This window comes from Serinus canaria, chromosome 2, assembly GCF_022539315.1.
Source record: "Serinus canaria isolate serCan28SL12 chromosome 2, serCan2020, whole genome shotgun sequence".
Lineage (NCBI taxonomy): Eukaryota > Metazoa > Chordata > Aves > Passeriformes > Fringillidae > Serinus > Serinus canaria.
In genome coordinates, this window is record NC_066315.1 from 114333351 (window position 1) to 114351168 (window position 17818).

The 17818-nt window shown below is 37.3% G+C and overlaps 1 protein-coding gene across 2 annotated transcripts in view; it reads right to left on the reverse strand.

The window, feature by feature from the left end:
• The window catches only part of TOX (thymocyte selection associated high mobility group box), a 217742-nt gene that overhangs the window by 40534 nt on the left and 159390 nt on the right, over window positions 1-17818 (reverse strand). Inside the window, exon 4 of one of the 2 annotated variants that reach the window (XM_009085557.4) lies at window positions 3501-3779. The exons of the other annotated variant lie outside the window; for it this stretch is intronic. Coding sequence (XP_009083805.1) covers window positions 3501-3779 — 279 coding nt within the window. The remainder of the gene's footprint in view (window positions 1-3500; window positions 3780-17818) is intronic. 2 annotated transcript variants of the gene reach the window in all.

Sequence of the window (17818 nt, forward strand, 5' to 3'; positions counted from 1 at the left end):
TATGTAAATTAACATGGAAGAAGACCCTGTTATCCATCTATGAAGAAATACTTATTTACAAACCAGTAATGCTTCCAGCAGCTCATAATTATGCTTGGCAATAACAAAGTACAAGTTTAACGATTCAACAGTGTGAATTATGGCAAGAATTACATAAATACAATATTTCAATGTTGAGGTGGTCAAAATAAGGCATGTGCTAAGTGGTAACTTTGTTTAGGATGTTTTTATAGTTACTTACAACTACTAATTTTTAAGTTCTCCCTTTTTCCTGCTTCTAACAATAGTCCCACATATGAGATTTGTAAGAATTGAGGAGCCTTAGTGATGGGCACTCTTTGCAGAGACAATACCCTTAGTCTGAGGCTACATTTCACAGTGCCATGGTCTTAGCAGCTCCCTGAATGCATATCCAACCTTACAACTATGCTATAGTTGTCAATGATCTCATGGTCAAGCAACCTCAGCTGTCCTGCTTTTAGAGTAACAGCATGAAGGGAAACTGAGCCCTCTAGAATGCAGCTCCTTTCCCTTTCTTTGAGCAAGGGAATATAGGACAGTTGAAGCCTGAACAGCCTATATGAAAGAGTTTTTATTGAGAATGAGTATTGCCAAATAACATTTAGCAGCTGCTGCCATTAGTTCTGTGTATGTTGGATAAGGCTTACAACAATTTGAATACTTATCATGGAATGAACATACACAAAGCTCAATACGTGAACAGTTACATCAGTTTGTAAAGCTTAATACTGGAATTTGGAATATGCATATTGAGCTGAAATGGTCATTTCCTTCATTCATGGAAATCAGTGGTTCATAGGGCAACAATTATAGTTTTAGTCCAAATGGGTACATAAAGTATGTATTTTTTGCACCTTCCATCACGCTCTTTCTATAAATCCATATAAATATTACCAGGATATTGATATCTCTGCATTTTTTGTTTTTTTCTAGATAGAAGTAGGTATAGTTTTTAGGGACCTCTCTACCAAATATGCTATGAAAAGACCAGTGGCTTCTCTTTCACACATTTCAGTTGGTAGAAACTGAGAGAGGACTTTACCCAGCACTCATGGCAGAAACATCTCTGACTGCACAAAGTGAACTCCATCAGCAACCCCACCACTGCAGCATGTGCATTCCTACCAAAGGACTGGCTAATGAGCTCTGGTCCTGATCTATTAAATAATACAACACATCTGCATGATAGTTTATAAATCAAAGAGAAGAATCCAAATTTTGCAAAGTTATATTCAGTTAAAAGACAAGTGTTCTCACAGGAGATAGAACAGTTGGTCTATCTGTTCCTGTCCCCATCCAGTGCCTTCTTTCACTTGGAAGAGGATTTCTGGAGAGAGAACTTTCACAGGCCCCTCCAAAGCAACTCTGATAAAATGTAATACTGTTGTATCTGGGGAGAAAGATCACCACAGAAAACTGATTTGAGTATTCTAAGCCACTCACTGGCAGCTTCCAGGAAGAGCAATGTGACAAAAAGATACACAGTAGAGAGCTTTAAATCTTGAAGTACAACAAGACACTTTACTTTCAGGGTAATTATTTAACCCTTTTTGTCTTTTACAGAGGGAGCTACAGAATCATTGCATGGGATCAGGTGTGCCAGCCCATGTCCTGTCCCCATTGCTGGCCAGCCCCAGGTGTTTGCACAAAGCCCTAAGAAATCCCACAGAAGACATGTACAGCATTATCTGCTCCCCATCAAGCTTGCTGTTTAAACTATACTTGATAGAGAAGAATTTAAGCCCTCTGTCAATATTAACCAAATGTAATATCCTTTCAAACTTTTCTCTTAGCAGTGAAATTATAAATTATAATTTTAAGGCAATGTATCTACTATAGCACACTGGATTTAGTTTTGTGTCATGCACTGTACCATTTGTCATCTTTTTCTGCTTAGACTAAGCATGAGAGAATTTTAAGGAGAGAAACATCCTTATTAAAAGTTGAATGCTATATAAACTGGTTTTCACAAAGAAAATACCAATATTACTTAGTCTGCAGTGCTTTGTATTTCTCTATTAAAAACATTAGCTCCAGATAACTACTGCTTGCTTTAAACCACAGCCCTACGCTTTTGTTAGCACAAAGTGCTACAGTGAAAAGGTACGTGAAAAATTTAGATTAAATAACTGAAATACTTGATAGAAGTAGAAAGGAAATCCAAATTGTTTGAATGGATATTTTCTCCAGAAGTTTAGAGCATCTTGCACACTCCCAGCAATGTAAAAATATTAGCAATGCAAGAGGAGTAGCAAATAAATTATTCTGAAAAAGTAAAGGCTGCCTGGAATTATTTTTACATAGCTGTATTCTAAAGTGTCCCTCAGTAAGGAAGTGCTCATTTAAAATGTATGAATTATTCAGTAATTTTTAAAACCTAAAGTTTGTGAAATCAGGTGAATGTCCTGAAATAAAACTTTTGAATCAGAATTTATTCAAAATGCAGTAAAACATATGTCTCCAATTACATGATTATTTTATAGCTCGAGGCATGAAAAACAATATAATGTTAAAACAAATCAGACTCACATTTCTTGACTGGATTATACCTCCACAGTGACTCACAATATGTTTCCTTCACATTCTCTGCAAGTCTGCAGCTTTTCCCCACCAGACATGTCTGTGGCACACACTGCACTGCAGGAGTGCTCTAACAGGACTGCTTTCTTCTAGTGACCACAAAACAGAGCTAAGGAGGTCCCCAGTTTCAACATGCTATATTCCTAGTTTAAGGGATGACTTAGTATAAAGTCCCAATCTTCCTGTGTCTCAGCTTTTCTGTCTGCAAAATTAAGATAATAGACTTGTGTATTTCTGGGGGGTTTTCAGGATTTTGGGAGATTTGGGAGATTTTTGTATGCAAAACCTGCTATATAGATTGACATTTATCCTTTAAAGAAATTTATTATGTAAATTTCTCTTATCACTTCATTCCTGCACTGACATGAAAATGAAGCTTAAACATGTCATGATGAAGTGTCAGCACCTCTCAAAAGTATGAATGCATACAGGGTCTTCCAGATTTTCAAGGTAAGGTTTTTAAAGTTCATAGGATCTTTCTGTTCTGGTTGCTATGATGTTCTGTTTACTCATCCTGTGACCAAGTGGCAAAGACTAGCATATTGCACAGACTGTTCATACTTTTTATAGCAGTAACTTGATCTTTAACTGGGAACAAACATCCCTGCTATGCAAGTGAGAAAACTCAACCCTTATATTAAAGTCCTAAAGGAATGACTATCCTTTCAGTGTTCAGCAGTATTCCAGTTTGCTCTCACAAAGAGGAATGATGCAATTTACTCAAGCTGCCTGAAGAGTTGCCTGGATATTGTAACTTCTGTATTCATAACCCTTTTTTCACTTCAGTGAACCACCAATCATGTATAAAGCATCACCTTAATAACTGTGGCCATATCATTCATTTAGCAGGTCCTAAAAATATCCACCATTTACATAGCAATCCTAGCATCTAAGCCTACCTTAGAGCTATCTTCTCCTTCATCTTCATGGACTGAACTGGATGGTGAAGGAGTTGCAGATTTGCTTCCAGGTGGAGAGGGCGAGTTGTGAGGAACACTGTTTCCACCCATATTCAAACCAAGCTGTGCACTGAGCTGGGACTGGTTAATAGTAGTCAGCTGCCCATGCTGCATCATTCCTGGCTGCCTAATATCTGCAGGTTGAACCCTTGGCCTCATGGTTGCCATCTGAGGATGGGAACTATACTGGGCTCCTTCTGTATTCCGTAAATCTTGCATCTACAAGAGGAAAAAAACTGTATTTAGCATATCACTAATCAAGTGTTCTGTTCCTTTAGACCTCGGTTGGCCTGATTGGCTATGTAAGGCTTAAAGGAAATGGCAAGTACTTAAATAAACATGTAAATACTGAAAATAAACATAGTAAGGATATGATTGACATTTGCAAAACACTGAACACTGAGTTATAAAGAACTCAGGCTCTAGCTGCAGCCCTCGGAAATAGCAAAAAAAAGCAATGAAAGCTCAGGTTTTTTTCATGGGGGAACAAAAGGGCACTGCTTTCTGTAACTGTGTAGAGTATTTCTGAAATGCTAACAAACAGGGACAGCTTTGCACTCTGAAGTTCAGACCTAGACCAGAACAATAACATCCTCAAAATTCAAGATAATTTCCAGACCCTGCTTTTTAAACTTAGGATTTTGGTGGTTTTGAGTTGCAATTTGGGAGCTGCAGGGAATTTTTGGAGTCAGAATATCTAGTATTGGGTCCAAATCTATTTTACCTGGTGCAGCCCAATAAGAAACTGGACTTTTCAGGATTCAGACCATTGACAAGAAGGATGCATTGACAGACTGATTAAATGATTTCTGAGTCGATTTACTGCTAAGACATATATGAATGGAAAGCTCAGAAATCACAGGATTGACAAATGAATCCATTGTGCTATGTGGGTCACTGCTCCTTAGCATTAACAAGACATACTATTTGAATGCAAGCAACAGATTCAGCCTCTGCAAGGATAAGAATTAAAAGCACTGGAGGATGAAGCTCCTTTCTTGTCCAGAGGTCAAATGCACCATACACACAGACCTCAGCAGATTGCCTGCAACCTCTTTTCAGTATACTCATACAGAAACACGGCAAATAGCAAAGAGTAGCAGAGAGAAGCTCAGATTTAAGCTAAGATGTTCTGTGGGTGATTTAAAATGGAAGTATCAATTCAGAGCTGAAATGAAATGGATACAGTTGTCTTTCTGTGCATCAGACAAACACGTGTGTATGTATAAAGTAGAATCTGACAGAAGCTACCATTGTGTAAGTTCCATTATGATAAGGACATGTGTTAGTGGTTCAATATATTAACATAGCCACATTTATTCTACTGACAGTCTTTGTTAGACATGTCATCTGAATTGTCTAAAGATCACTCAGATTTTATTTTTTTAAAAATCTTTTTATAGCTCATGACTTCTATAACCTATCTCTTGCTCATGTACACACTCCCACATATCATAGCAATCTGTAAGATACCTTTCAATCAGTAACACATAGGAAAAAGTAAAGATAAACCCATAACTGCACCTTTTCTCTTATTATTGACAGTGTAAAAATGTATCAATTTTTGGGAGATATTTTATTTTATGAGCTTGGGGATTGATTTTCATAAAGGTGACTGGTTGGCAGTAAATCAAGCTAATAATACCATTACTTATGGCATAATTACCCCTTTACATGTACTTGTGTCTCTGAAAGGTATTTGAATTGGCTTCTGACAATGTGACATCACAATTATACCTGTATTTATGTTATTTTAGAAATTAATAGCTTTTGGTAAAAAGAGTTATCGATACAAACTTGTTTTCCAAGTTCATTTAATGACTACTAAAGCACCGGAGGAGATGAGCACAGAGAGCACAGTGAATGAAATCAATTGAAGGCTGAAATTTGAATCCTGGTAGACATTTATATTTTTAAATTACCACTGATTTCTTGGTCCCTTCCCTCCAGTATCAGCTCCCTCCTTGCCAAGCATATTAGCCTTGAAAGCTATCATTATCTCTGCCTCCAGCAGGCAATCTGTATCAAGGCAGTTGTGCCCATGAAGCTGTAACTGCTGCTCAGATACTTTGCTCTGGATCCAGCTGTTGAGCTGGGCAGCAGCTGGGGAAAGTGGAGCAGCATTGGGGGGGTCTCCAGGTTCTCTTGGCCAACACGGGGCAAACAGTAAGGGGATGGGAGCCCACACAGTCCCTGGAGGGTTTTGCCTCCCTGAGACACAGGGAGGCAAAACCCTCCAGCAGAGCCCTCCCTTCACCCTGTCTGCAGCACTCAGTGTGGGTGTGTGCCCTCCCCAGGCACCCTTCATCCTGCAGGGGCTGAGCCCTTGGGTTTTCATGGGGCAGCATCTCATGGTGCAGAATAAACCCTTCCAGGAAAAGCTGGAAAGGCTTGACTGCTTTTTAGGAAGGGTAGGCATCCTAATGATTTCATGAACTGTAGAAATGTAGCAACCACCATATGAAACTCCTAACTCTTATTTTGAATGAACTCCAAAATTATCTATGTCTAAAAGCAGAGCAAGGGCTACCATTTAAATAACTTTCCCTCAAATAAAATATGATACAACTGCTTTAACTGATGCACAGGAAGCTCTACCTGAATATGTAGAAGAACTTCTTTATTGTGTGAGTGAGTGAGTGGATGACTGTGCACTGAAACAGATTGTCCAGAGAGGAGTCTCCCTTACTGGAGATACTCAAGAACCATCTGGACGCAATCCTGTGCCATATTCTCTGGGATGACCCTGCCTTAGCAGGAAGCCTGGGCTAGATGACCCACTGTGGTCCCTTCCAACACGACCCATTCTGTGATTCTCTGATTCTGCCATTATTCAAAAAGATCTCTCCTTTAAGAGCTTCAAATATCAGATAGATAATACAGAACATTCTGTGTTTGTCTTCTTTAAACAACATATATTTTTAAACAGTCTGTGATACAATTTTAGCTCCAGTACTGAACATAGGCTGTGTTTTCAGATAATTTAGCAACTGAACAGTACTGAATGTTTCCCCGTACAAAATACATGTGTACGTATGTTTGCAAGAGAACCCCTCACCAGGGAAATTCTGAGGACTGCAAATGAAGTGGTGGAGTTAAAAAGCCCCAGTACTTTTCACATGAATTCAGCTTCTCTCCTGAATTTTTAAATCAGATGAATACCAGGCTACCTGCAGAAAACCAGGTGTAAGCAGCAAATAAGCTTGTTTAACAGTAAATTTTCTCTTTCAGATGCTAAGCCAGAAACCCTCACCTAAGGGACCTGCCTGCAGAGAACAAGCTAGTCTAAGTCCATCTCACAGAGCTGTGGCACTCAGGATCCTCAGACATGATTCACATCTGCTGATGAGGCTTCTGGCTCACCTCTTTACCATGCACTGCAGAGCCTGCCTTCTCCCATCCTGCCTCTACCTGGTGAAAAAGTGGGATTGTCTATGAAAATGGAAAATGCTCATGCCTTCAGTAAGAATGGGCAACTAATCACATAAATGTAAAAAGTTGTGAGATCACACTGTGGGAAACATGAACTTTCATGTTCCTAAAGGACGAAGAAAAGCAAGAACTGCCCCACCTCCTCTGTAGGTTCAAGAACACACTAAGCCATGAAAACTACACACATGGGTCACTGCTGTGGCATAATGGTGTGTCCCTGTCACAGGTGCTGTGACAACCTCATCTCTGCAGAATAGCAACACTAATCAGACACACCCTGTCAAAATGTATGACCAATTTCTTCTAAACTACTTCAAAATCTGAAACCTCATACTCCTTGCTCCTCCAGCTGGAGTTTCACAAAGCCCAGGGCTGTGTGGCTGTGCTGAGCCATACTCAGTATGCAGAGGCAATACTGGGAACACGCTCCTGCCGAATGCTGAACCGAAATCCCGACGGATGGCAGAATGCCAAATGGAAGAACAAAGTTAGAGAGTTTCAAATGTTACAGAGGATAAGGGCAGTCTTAAACTGACATCTTCGACGGTCTCTGTGATGAGGTAATAATCATAATATCTGGCACTTTAATATCATTCTCCATCTGTCAGTTCCAGGATGTTTCACAACTTGAGTAATATTCAGCTTTAGAACACGCCTGGTTTTATTTTGGTTTTACTAATGGGGAAGCTAGGATACATTTCTTTTCATGTCTGTTTTCATTTTTTTCTGTTTGCATTTTGTTTATAAGCAGAAACTGAGCATTTAGCAAAATAAGTGTTTGATGGCAAGTTAAAAGACAGTACAAGTCCCTAAATCTAAGGTGTGTACCAAAGTCCCTTATTGACACATGGGTAGTGCAAAACCAGAACAGGGCTGTCTGATTGAAGATGAGCTCCTAATGCCCTGCTCAAAGTTCCTGAGGTACTAAGAATAAGGCTAAAGAGCTTTCAACATCAGAGTATTGTTCATCCCATCAGCTTGCAGTGAAAACAAAGCAAAGCATACAGTGCAGAATACAGTGATATCATCCCTGTGAGGAAACACCTCACAGCAGGACAATGTGAGTACAGTATCCTCATCACAGAATCACAGAAAATAGTGCTAGAAGGGACCTCAAAAGGTTATTTAGTCCAACATTATCTCACAGCAGGATTAGCTATACCTAAATCATTTCTGACATATGTTTGTCTAACCTCTTCATAACCTCCCTAGGCAATTCTTGTGCTTAACTATCCTTACAGTGGAAAGGGCTTTTTTCCATAATGTCTCACCTAAATCTCCTGTGTTGTAATTTAAACCTACTACTTTTTCCTTTGCTCCCAGTGGACATGAGGAATGTTTTTCTCCTTCTTTACAGAAAAGTTGTACACACTAGAAGGCTATTATGAATTTCTTTTCAGTTTTTTCTTCTTTAGACTAAACATCAAAACCTGAAGATTGAAAGACTTTGTCCATATGCTGTGTTTTCTATACCTCTTATAATTCTTTCTGCTCTCCTCTGGACTATATCCAATAACCTTCATATTTCTTGAAAGACTGTGCTCTGAAGTCCACAAAATACAGATATTTTCATCTGACACAGCATTCAGATAGAATCCTTCATCTCTCACAGAAGGTAGCACATAGCTATAAAAAACTATAAAATGAATTATCAGCCTTTTTGATACAAGCTGGTTAACATATGCAAGAGGCAGAAAGAGTAAAATTTCAGGACTCTTTACTAATGTCCCAGAATGTAGCTTTAAGAAGCAAACATTTTTTTTCTGAGAAGCATCAGACAGGCAGTTTCAAAGGGAATGTGCTGTAAGCAAAATAATTCACATTATTTTTCTAGTTATAATTAATAACTGTGAGGCAACATCTCTCTGAAAAGCTGCAGAAGTCCCAATTGTCCCTCCCTATTTAGATTCATTTATAATAAATGTTATCACTAAATGAAAGCAGAAAGACAGGTTGCCTTAACAGATCAAAGTAAACACAACAGGTCTAAGTACATGCAAGAAACACTAGAGATAATTCACTGGAGATGAAAACATTAAAACATAAGGAGAAATACACAGGGCTTACTCACTGAAGCAAGTAAAGTTCACATATCTCACTGCTGTGACAAAATTCGTATCAAGGAATGACAGACATAATTACTGTTACCACCATCAGTTCTTGAAATGATTTTTGCATAGTTTTCTACAAGTTGAATGCTCTTGTGAATATTTTTGATGGACACTGCAGAAGGGGCTGACAGTTCTTTGCTTCCTGTCTTCATGGTCAAGGTAAGTTAGAGAGTAACAACTTTTCAGACTATACGAAGCTATGGTTCAATCATCTAATTTAAAAAAAGTAGGAGAAAATCCCAGGGGATCTTAAGGGTTTTCTATGAAGATACTCACAGTGTCCTTCTTTCTTCACTGGCATGACCCACGTGAGTCATCAGGTGTCTTGGACATTCTTTGGTAGGCAGAGGGGGTTTCTGTTAATAGTAGTATTCTCATTTATATTCCCAGGAAACTTGTGCTACTCCCTGTGCTGTATTAGATCTGAACGTTTCTCTGTTCCCAAATCACACTCCATTAAAGGCAGTATTAGCCCTGGTTGTGCCAACCCCCTGAAAAGCCGTGAAATTTGCTTAGAAATGTTACTGCTTTTATTTCAGGCATTTTAATTATCTTCTACCATAAGCCAATGCACATCTGCAAGATGTTTTCCAGTGACACAGAGATGCTCATTAAAAAAAAGGGGGAAAAAGGTAATTCCTACATAATCACTTGATTCTGTAAGTGAAGGCTTCAAAAGAGAAGAAAAGATAACATTAAAGTTGCCATCCAAGTTTGTGAGAACAGGCATACTGAGAAGGGATTGTATTTGGGAAATGATACAATTTAGGACCAAGACAATTGATAAAACAAAAAGACCAAATAATTTATTTATTATTTATTTATTTATTTAGTGCTTCAGAATGCAAGCAATAGTCATCATAAAAATGAGGAACAGGCTCCCCATGAAAGTGGGCACAGCACCAAGCCTGACAGAGTTTAAAAAGTGTTGGACAATGCTCTCAGGCACACAGTGTGACTCTTGGGGATGTTTCATGCTGGACAAGGAGTTGGACTAAATGATCCTTGTGGGTCCCTTTCAACACAGGATATTCTATAGTTCTGTACAAGAGTGTCTAAAACCACAGCAATGTCAATTTTAGACACCTTTCATTTAGTTCATACAGGTGATCAAGCAGTGGTACCTCGTGGCAGTTCATGCTCGTTGATGGTCAGGATCACAGATTAATGGCAAGGGAATCAAAAGCAAATCATGCAGTTTTATCTGTTGTTTTCCACTGTGGTAATACTCTTTCATGAGAGAGCTTAAAACTTGAGATAACTTGAACATCTGTATTTATACACCAGAGAAAAACAAAAAAGTGACCCAAATATTTGGAGGTCTGAAATCTGACAGGAAGTTTGAGGTTACTGATTAGAGTGACTAAAATTGGTACTTGGTATGTATGTCCTGTCACGAACAAAGAGTGATCAAACCTCAAGATTCACAATTTATCAGGTCTTTGTTTCCATTTAAGTTAAAGGAGAAATCATATTTCCAACCAATTCTTGCTTTAGCACACCTATAAGTGAACAAGTGCTAAAGAAAGATTTTTTATGAGAGTCAAGGTTACTGTGAAATGACCACAGAGAACCATTCAAAACACATTAAAAGGAATAACTCAAAGCACCACCTAACAGAGGGAGGGGAGGTGTGTTTTCATCATCTCAGTTTTATAATTCTCTTCTGTATCACCTAACTGTATAATGAAAGGCTAAGTTTTAAAGTAAGTGGGTATTTGGGGAACATTCTAGTGCTTTACACAGGAGTATTTTATATACTATACCCACTGCATTTTTAGAATAAATTGAAAGGATCATTCAAAAATTCTGTTGATTAGGAAAACAGTCTTAAAATTAAACAGCAGAAACCTCACATGTAAAGAGAACCCTAAATGAAAAATAATAAAACCCCTTACTCCTATTAAATCTGCTGCACTAATCTTTTCAAAATCATTATGTTAAAAATTAAACCACTTCAGGTCGTTTTATATAGTGCTGGATCTGTAAGTGATCTTAAGTCCCTTTAAAGCTATTATATACTCAAAATTTGACTGCAAAATTTTATAGTGTGATCACATAATGACAAAAATGCAGTCATATACAGTTTCTATATTTCTTGGTACACAGTTAATTTGGTGACTATTAACATTCTTTTCTACTTTATGTTTTAATATCCTTTGAGCCACACAGGGCCAAGGTCTCAAAACTAATCATAAAAAACTACCGACTGCTATTCACTCTGATATAATAACCCTTTATTTAAAACAACTTCCAATAAATTTCATTATAAGAAGTTATTAAAAGGGTTAAAAACCTATTAAATGTCAAAGAATTTGCCTGACTCAAACTTCTAATAAAGAAACAGAATAGGCTTTCTTTCTGAATTATTTAAATCTTTACTGACTGTGCACTGAACCATGAAATTAGAAAAGTGTTATTAGAAGTGTTCTCTGGTTTTTATAAAAGTTGTAGCATAGAATATATCAAACCACAGTCTTAAACTAGACTAGTTAAAGAAATAGGTTTTTAATCCTGAGTACATGGTTTTCCCTGATATAAAGGGTCATAATTAAAAGTCTGGCCTGGAAGCTGAAGATAATAAAATTATTATTACAGGAGCATCCATGTTCATTTGGTATATTCTGGATGCATGTTTCCATTTTAATTTAGACAAATATCTTCAATTTTGTTTGATCTTGTGAAGTCCACTAATTTGGACTCTCTCAGCAAACAATTAGGCTTTTAATAGTGACTCATTTTAAAGAATTAATGGTGAATAATTTGTGTTATCTTTTTCTCTTTTTTAAAGTGTCTAATGCTTAACAGCAGGTATAGGTTGACAGCAGACAAATGGAATCTACATTAGAAGGTACAAGGCAAATATTCTACCACACAACTCCTGATAACAGTATTATCACTAAAGTGGTTTTGTTGCTCTGTTTGTTTTTTGGTGGTTTTTTTTTTTTCCAATGACAAAAGAACAATTTTCTATTTCTGCTGTTATTTGCATAAGGCAAACACTCATGCATTTCACACTTATTTTAGTGATGCTAAAGAACTCCTGAGTAAGCAGTATATTCACAGATTCACTCAAACACACCTGAATCAATAGCCTTTCATCAAAAGAAATGAATTCAGAAAGATGCCTGAGAGACACAATATTGTCTCCCCTTCTTTTATACAATAAAAATAGAGGCATCCAGGGCACATGAAATGATAAAGTCTAGGAATACAAACTAGATCTTTGGAAATAATGTTAATAGTGTGCTCGGTGTAGGGCAGGAGAGAAAAGGGGATGCAGGCAGCTACTGTTGCCTTTGCAATGCTTTGCTCCTGTGCCTGACCAACAACAGAGTCACCAGTGTGAGCCTGCTGTAACCTTCGTTGGCTTCTGCTCCATTGTGTCCCATTCTATCCTGTTCTGCTCTGTTCTGGGTTTTTCCCTCTACTGTTCAGCACAGCAGTGACAAACTCTCTTCCTGCAGTGAGTTGGGCAGTGTGACTGTTACCTGTCACGTGTTGTTTGCTGGGTCTGCTTTAACACACCAAGGTACCCTGACCACACCACCCAACCCTCCCTATCACCAAGTAAAGGAATTTGCATTGGGTACATCTCAGGTAATGTATAGCAATGTATGTCCATGTGGGAAGAGTCAAAAAATTTCTTCTGGTTAGAAAATCACACTAAACCAGCTGTGACAGCTGAAAGGTTGGTATAATACTGGGGTGTCTTGTGCCTCCTATCTCTACAGGAAAACCCTAAATGATCTAAACTGATCTCTTATCTCAGACACAAGAAGTGCCAGTTCCTTCCCGAATGAGCAGCACATCAACTAGAACAAGCAATTTTTAAAATACTGTCAATTAGATTTATTCTAAGTTTGCTACTTCTCTGAAGAAGTTTTTGCAAGGGAGGAGTGGCTGTCTTTTCAGTGTCATCCACCTGTTTAGGCACTGAACAGAAATACAGGGCAGAAGGAACCTCAAATTAAAATTTCTGTCCCACAGAAGGCAGAGAAAGAACTAAAAGCAGGTCCTTCTATGTGCTCTAGAAAATATTTGTCCTCTCACCACACCCATCATTAAGTTTATGAGAATTCCTGCCATTCTGCACAAGCATTTCATGGATCTTGTTTCCACTCCAATGGGGTATGAAGCTGGACTTTTGAACCCAAAGTCACACAGGCAGATCTAGTATGCCATTTTCTATATTCCTGTTGGGCACTGTGATGTGGAGCATCTTGAAATTATTTCCTGGAGCCATAGGGTCCTGTCTGGGGTTGTAACTTACAAAAAGGCATTGTGACTGCAACAAAAGCTCCTACAGCATTAATCACTAAGCAAAGTCTGAGAAGGTGAGTAACTCTAGGCATGGCTGGCTAAAGGAAGAGACAGGTCAGTGCCCTGAAGGCCCATTGATAAATTCCACCTCTGTCTAAGCAAGCTGTTCTGCCAGCCATTGCAGTCCTGGGTAGGATCCGTGGTGCTGTGCTCACTCTTGCATTCCCACATGCAGCAGTTGCATGGAACCAGAGGAACCATCCTGTAACTCCCTGCCACCCTGGTACTAAGCTGCACAGAATGATGAGTGCACATTATTCATCATTCACCTGAAATCCACAGTCATCCAGGTTTTGTTTGTACAATTTGAGTGTTTCTGGACTAAGTTCATTTTCCTTGACCAAGGTATTTTTCTGGCTGATACCAGCAGCTCTGAAAAACCACACCATATCCCACATGAATCTACTTTTCATTGAGTACATAATCTTTAAAAAAAGTAATTTAGACTAATAAAAATGATTTTAATGGTTTAAATTACATTAATGAAAGAAATATTTTAACAAATATTTCTGCTGCTATGTTGCAGCCCTGTAAATTCTCAGCATGAGTGATAGAACTAATGGAAGTTAAACGAAAGGGCTGCAAAATGTTTAACTCAGAAAAGATTGCTTTTCATACATATGATCTTGTTATCAAGTGATAAACTCACTGATTTTTGTAATTGTATTGTCATAATTTCCTCTGCAATATAAACTTAATGCCATTGTCAAATATTGTGGGTTTTGCAAATGTTAAGCACATGTGTTACTGCTGGGCAAGGCACTTTTTGTAAGCTATGAAAAATATGCTTGGCTCTCAGGGAAAAAGCAATTTAATGATATGCTAATAAGTCCATCATTCTTCTGTATTGTATTATTTACAATTTTGTCTCTAAAACCTATTTAACATCTCCAGTGTAATTATCCATCTGCATCTTGCCAAGTCCAATATTATAATTCTGAAACAGGAAAAATCTCAATTATTTTATTTTCAACTATGTGGAAGATGAACAGATATCCAGCAGTCTCAAAAGCTGAAAATTAGTGAATTTATTTTGCTTAATGTCCATTATATTGGCATGTGACTGAAGATAATCCAGGGAATCATATTTTTAATTAAGAATATATCTTTATTTTGCTGGTTTAAAATTTCTAAATGTGGATATCTTACTTAATAAAGCCTGATTAACTTTCCAAAACAACTTTAGAGAAAAAAGCAAAACCCATAACTTCTTGAAAAGAAATACTTTGGGCAATCACAACTTCTTATTTCTTTTTAAACTCATTATTCAGTCTATTCTTTTTTATTATGAAGCGCTTATTTTCCCATTATTCTTTAGAATAAAGCAGCAACCTTGGTTTGGCTGAGAAACTCTCTTTTTTTCATTCATCTAACAAATTTGTACTTTCAACTGGTTGCTGAGCAGCCACCAACACCTGGGAAACCAATATTTGATGATTATATATACAGTGATTTAACTCCATCCCTGAATGCCAAGGAAGCACAGTGGAGTGTTTGGTAAGAATGTGATATGATATAATACTTGTTCTGCATATCCTAACACAGACAATAGAAAAAAATCAAAGAAAATCACCTGTTTTGTATGAAATCCACTACAATACAGAAAGGTTTCACAGTGAAAATTAGGGAGGAATCAATTGCTGTCTGCAAGGTAGAAAATGGTGAATACAGAATGAGCTCAGGACAATAAAAAAAGCCACCCTGAAATACAAGAATTTCAAGTTTGGAAATGATGACTTCATGGTGAAGAAAGTGATGGATACAATGATAGCATGACAGATTACCTAGATCCCTCAAGCTAGAGAAGGCTGTAACCACTGTGTGTTCAGAGTGGTGTTGTCCACAGAGATGACAACATGTCAAAGAAATGGCCCTGGTGCTTTCTCAGCGTAGCCTCACAAGCTCATCAAAGTGTTGAAATGCTTTAGTCTGGATTAACAGTTTCTTCATTTTATAAAAAAATCTGAAGACCTCCAGGACGTATTTGACCTTTCATTTTCTTCTTGAATGATGGTCTATAGTCATATTATACTTCTAACTTCTGTTAGAAGTTAGAAGTATAATATGGACCATCTATCCTACTGTTATCTGGAAGCAAACAAGTTGATAGCTGATAACATTCATACAGCACAAAACAGAGCTTCTTACATTTCCCAGGCTTGTGAGCACATCAAGCTTGTTCTGAAATCCCCATATTCTTCTGCTGCCCATAAATCAGATTTGTTGACAGAGGCCTTGGTTCTAATTTTCAAAGTAACAGGTCCAATCCAGATTAGTGTAATTGGATAAAATGAACCCAAATATGAGATGGGATCTATGTGCCAAACTTTTTCACTGCCAGAAGGTAACCCTGGAAACTTCTCTGACCAGTCAAGTACTCACATGCTATGGAAGAGAATAGTTAACAATTTGAAAGCTTAGAATTCGCATAATCTTAAAATGACATGACAGAGGAACATCCCAAGTAACACAAAGGCATTTCTGCAGTCTTTTGTCTCTTTCTCGTGCCACTGGCTGCCTTCATACTAGCTGAGCTGTTCAAGCCAGTCTGCCATTCAACCAGTGGCATTAGCACAGCTCTTTTAAATTTCATTAATAACCTAGAATAGGGTCATCCTCTACTAGTAATCATGAGTTTTGTAACTACCTTATCTTCTCATGATTTTCTCAGCAAAGTAATGATTTTAGTCACTCCATGAAGAAATCTTAAAACGTAATTGCCGTGTGTGCAAAACTGCATCCATGACTGTTCACATAATTGCTGCAATTATGAATGCAATTCGGGAAAATATGCAAGCAGACTACTAGCTAAGTCTCTAACTGGTAATTTATGTGTGTCTTTACCCAATTTGCATGGGCAATTTTCATAATTACCTTCCCAGGTTTAGTACATAGATCTCGGGACTAATGAATACTAATAACTAATAACTAAAGAAGGAATGATGAAGGATGCATAAGCAACTAGTGGAATAAGTAAATTAGGAGCATATGGGAAAAAAAACCACAAATGGAAAACACTCAACTTCAGCATATACATTTGCCTTTTTGTACATTTCATTTTCAAAGAGGAGGATATGAGTAATGTAACTAGGGAGGTCAAGTTCCTTCAATTATCCTTTCTCCTCCTATTTTCAATATGCAACATACCCTTTCTGGTAGTCAAGAAGCCAAATGATTTTCAGACAGACATACATATGTAGTGCAATTTGCAGTGAGGGAAATTGTCATTTTAAGTGTCTAACTCTTCATCTGAGAAAGGCAGACGTGCTCCTCATGAATGTAAGGCCAAAACAGGGTCCCAGTGGTGTTTACAGATAAGCAATTGAATGAGTTTGCAAGTGTCCTCCTTCTCTGAAGAATAAAGGAAATATACTGCATTCAACTGAGAGGCATTTCAACAAATTATATATCTGTTGCTACACTTAAAACCATATGAATAATGAAAATCTTGGCTTGTTTGTTTTGCTTTTTAGGAAGACAAGCAAATAAAAGAAGATCATACCTAGATGTTTCTGTTAGCCTTGATCATTAACTATAAAAGAGTTATGTATGTAATGCGTTGGATTACATTTACATTCTAGGATTTCAAGGAGAGCTGTACCAAAATAAATATAAAATATGCATGTAGAAGTGTGGATCCTAAAGTGCCTTCTGTAACACTGTGTAAAAACTGCATCCCATTATTGAAACCTTAAAATCAAGCCCATGCATTTAATTACTCCTATTCTTTCATAAAGCAAATTTTATTTTTCAGAATTTTAATTCTTATGTCTACAATGTTTAGGAAAAATACATTGAAAACTTAAAAAAAGTATATTTAAATGTAGAGAATTTAGAGATTCATTTTAAAAATTCTTAACTGTTTTTATGCAATGCACATGAACATCATATGGTTGGCATTTATGGCTCCTGAAAACACCACTTTTATTCTCAAAGTTGAGCAAAAAACATCTGTTATAAGAAGTGTGGGTTTTTAAGAAAGATTGTTCAGATATGGTCATATGTAAAATACTTACTCCCTTTGATAACTCCAATTAATCTTTTTGGCTTATTAAATTTTACTCCTGCCAGAACTGTAAAGTCAACAAAATCACAGGATAGTAAGTGGGGCTCTATTATTCTAAGAAATAGTAAAATGAATTCTTAAATAATTTCTCTGCCACTTAAACCAATCCCATTCCAGCACAAAAAAGAGATAAAGGCTGACATACACAAGAAAATCAACAAATAGTCAAATCCCTGTTCATAAACAAATAAAACTTCTATCTCTTCAAAGTATCGCCAAAATAACTTAGTTTCTAAGCTACTGAAAAATGATTAACATTGCTTTATATCATACTGTATCAGTGGTACTATAATAATCTGAAAAATAACTACACTTTGCAGTATTTA